This window comes from Alligator sinensis, unplaced genomic scaffold, assembly GCF_000455745.1.
Source record: "Alligator sinensis unplaced genomic scaffold, ASM45574v1 scaffold872_2, whole genome shotgun sequence".
In the NCBI taxonomy this organism is placed as follows: Eukaryota; Metazoa; Chordata; order Crocodylia; family Alligatoridae; genus Alligator; species Alligator sinensis.
In genome coordinates, this window is record NW_005842132.1 from 323,807 (window position 1) to 327,429 (window position 3,623).

At 46.7% G+C, this 3,623-nt stretch overlaps 1 protein-coding gene across 2 annotated transcripts in view; it reads right to left on the reverse strand.

The window, feature by feature from the left end:
* Nucleotides 1–94: 94 nt before the first annotated feature.
* Nucleotides 95–3,623, reverse strand: part of TAF8 (TATA-box binding protein associated factor 8) — an 8,338-nt gene continuing 4,809 nt past the window's right edge. For both annotated transcript variants that reach the window (XM_006025040.3, XM_006025039.3), the window contains exons 7-8: nucleotides 3,479–3,621; nucleotides 95–3,037 (exon numbers count right to left, since the gene is read on the reverse strand). In XM_006025040.3, the coding sequence (XP_006025102.1) occupies nucleotides 2,894–3,037; nucleotides 3,479–3,621 (287 nt within the window). In that variant the 3' untranslated portion in view covers nucleotides 95–2,893. The remainder of the gene's footprint in view (nucleotides 3,038–3,478; nucleotides 3,622–3,623) is intronic.

The window sequence follows — 3,623 nt, forward strand, 5'->3', positions numbered from 1 at the left end:
AAGTTGGACATCAGGAGGCGCTACTTCACGGTCAGGGCGGCTAGGGTCTGGAACCAGCTTCCAAGTGAGGTGGTGCAGGCTCCCACCCTGGGGGTTTTTAAGAGGAGGTTAGATGACCATCTTGCTGGGGTCGTTTGACCCCCAGTACTCTTTCCTGCCATGGCAGGGGGGCGGACTAGATGATCTGCCCAGGTCCCTTCCGACCCTAGGAACTATGATACTATAACAACAACTGCTTTTGGCCAAGGAGATAATCCGAGTGGATGAGGTTTCTAAAAGGACTGTGCAAATCCCAGCACAGACACTTTCTCCCCAGGATCTTGGCCACAGCACATAGAGTCTTTGTCTGCCTCCCAAAAGCAGTCTTATGATGATACGTGGTGGGAGTGAAGATGCTGGGGCGGTTTCTTCATGTAACCAGCAGGCCCCGGCATCCGTAAACGCTGCCCCTTCGTTGGCTGAGTGAACAGAAAGCCTCTTCCATGAATGGGCAGCAAAGGCCAATGCTGCCAGTCTGCAGCATGTATCATGGACTAATTCAGGTCTCCTGAGGCAGTATCACAAACTGTTCAAGGACTCAACATACTGGTTATCAGCACAGAGACAGGCACTGAGGGAAGGGAGGGTACACATAAGTAACAGGAAAGACAAAGGTGAAAGGGTAACACCATAGATACTAGCCTGTAAGGAGAGAAGGAAGGGCATTGCTCTCTGACTTCTGTTTCCCTGACCAAATGCTCAACAGGCTGGGTGTTAGGAAGCCTGAGAAAGTCCTGAATACTTCTAACTTCAATATAAAGATGGACCATCCACAGCTGATTTTCCAAATTTGGAGCTGAGTGGGATTGAGATTTTTCCTACTTTTCACCCCAGAAACTGCTTTTCTTCCCTATACTGCTTAGGGAAAAAAAGGTCTGTGCTTTGCTTCCAGCTCCTATTGACTGAAGTTCTTGCGTTCTTCTCTTCCCCCACACCCCCCGTTTTGGTTTTTTTTATGTTTACATAATCAGCCAGCTGTCTGATTTTCTTCCGTCTTGGGCAATGACATTTTTTGGTGTAGCCCAGCCAAAAATTGTGATGAATTCATGTATCCATACAACTGTGATCATTGTATTGGGAGTTAGAACTTTCTATGCTTCCAAGAATAATAATCAGCTGATTAATAAGGGAGCCTGGAGAGGTCAGGCAAATTTGAAGTAAACTGTCTTGACCTCAGTGCAGCATTTTCATCTATGAACAGGAGATGTGATCTCTGCTGCTGCTGGAACCACGCATGGAATTGCCTTGTGACTTGCAACTACATAAATCAAAGAAAGCTCTTTGGCACTGGGCAGCTCTCTGGTTGAGTGCATATAGTTAATTGCAGTGTGGACCACCTATACTGAGGTCTCTTTAATCAGTCAAAACTGTGCAAGCCCATCAGTATTTTGCTTGTGTAACTGTTAAGTGATAATGAAGTAAGGGCCTCTACAGGCAGGCTTAACTGCTGACTTATCATTCCATGGCCACTGATCATGATTAAACTAGTCATATTTTTCCACTTGAGAAGTAAAGGCATCAGCACTGAAAAATGAGGTGATTCTAGCAAGATGCAGCAGCTTTCAAACAGCTGGTGGAATCTCAAAGGAATGTATTGCATTGAAACAAACAACAGAACTGAAAGGTAGCCTGAAGAGGCTGCTTGATCCTGCCGTTCTGACTGCAAGAAAATAGTCTACGTGGAGAGGTATGAACACTACACTATGCACTTTAAAGTGCAGCTGTAATCAGAGAAGCAAACATGAAGTGGCAGCCTTGAGGGCCATATTTATTCTTCTCTCCTTAGCTGATGTATGCAATCAGTTTACCATATAAAAGTCCTTAGTTCTTGAGTTTATTCTGAACTGCCAACATTGCAAATAGCTTAGGAACTGAGAATCCACCTAAGCTTTTCTGCCTCTCATTGTATGGTCTCCTCCGAAAATAAGGCCTGAAAAGTAAAAATCAGCTGCTGCTATGTGAAGCTGTTCAAAATCCAGCACCATAGCTAAAAGATGTGAGGATGATCACCTTGGGCTTTGGTCAGATAAGTGCACAAATAACATGGGAAGACACAAGAAGTAGATCTGTGGAGTAAAAAGGGACCCACTTCACAGACCTGCTGGTTCAGAAAGCATGGAAATCAAATTTCTGACTGACCTGCAATAGTATGAATGTTTTGTGTAATTTGCTGTTAAACACCAGGATAAACAGGATACTTGTAAGTCTCCCTCCTGTCCTGACACTTGTCAAACCCTGCCCTGATGCTCCTGAACAGGCAAATAGGAAATAGAGCCAAAACCCAATCCAGGAATGGTGGACTCCAGATGTGAAACTCATGTCCCAGTCTCTGGCCAGCCCAAACTCTGGGAAGTTTTTAAAATCTGGCACTCTGCTCCAGCCAAATTTCCGGTTCAAACAGAAGTTCTACTGAACAAGATTTGAACCCAGCTTATGCTCTCTCACAGCTGGGAGAGACCGTCTTTCACGGAGTCTATAAGAGAACCGTGAAGCCCAGAAGTCCCTGCATTCTGCACAGTCCACTAGGAAGCAGCAACCAGTGAAAATCCTTTCGTGCCGCTCCTCCTAAAGTAAATCCAGCCCACAAAGAAGAGGAATATCACATCTGGAGCAGATGGGCTGTGTCTGGTCTGAAGACTGGTGGTCTACGATAGCTACCCCTTCTGCACTGGCCATGCCAAGCCAACGGGGAGAAGCAGAGGAGTGGGAAGAAGGAAGAGAGAAGCATTGAGTTGGATCAGTACAAAATGATCATCTTCCCTTTGCCACTCAACCCTCAGTAGTAGAGGACACCTCCCTGGAACAGTCAGAGGAGAGCTGGTCTCCCTCCTCCATGCAATCAACCTGCCTCAGCTCACTTCTTCCGGCGGATCTTGGGTTTCTTCACGGGCCGGAGGTAGGGATTATCAATCATGTTCTCTTCTCCGTTGCGGCTGCCAGACAGGGATGTATTTTGCTGCAGCACCGACGCATTCTCCTTCTCAGTGCCTGAATCATCCTGCCAGATAAGGCAATAAACAGCCAGTTAAGACAAAGCTTGATAGGGAAACATGAATTGTGGAGCTTGCAGACAACACGCCAGCTATGACCAACAGGGTTTAACCACGAGCAGCACAGAGGAGGACAAGCCCTGATTTCTAACAGAAGCAGGTCACTAGGAGAACAGCACAAGATCCCAGGGAAACACTCCCTCTCTAATGCAACTTTAATGCCCACGAGGCTCTGTGCCATCAGCCAAACCATGGTAAAGAACAATGGCAATTTGTCAGCCATTTACACCAGTGCAAAAGGGGTATAAATACTCCCCAAATCTACCAAATCTTGTAGCCCCTTGATCCATGTGGAAACAATGCTCAAAAGAGCCAGGCAGAGGAGAATCACACCTCAAGGGTCAAGAAGGTAGCCCTAAAGATTCCCAAGGCTCTGAGGTGGGACATACCGTGCTCATATGGAGGGGGAGGTTCTCCGTGTCTGTCTGGTCATCTTGCTCGGACGAATCTGTTTCTTCCATCTGCTGCATCTCCAGCTCCGAGGGGAGAAGAGCCGTCAGGTATGGTATTGTGAACGGTCTGGCAGCAATCACT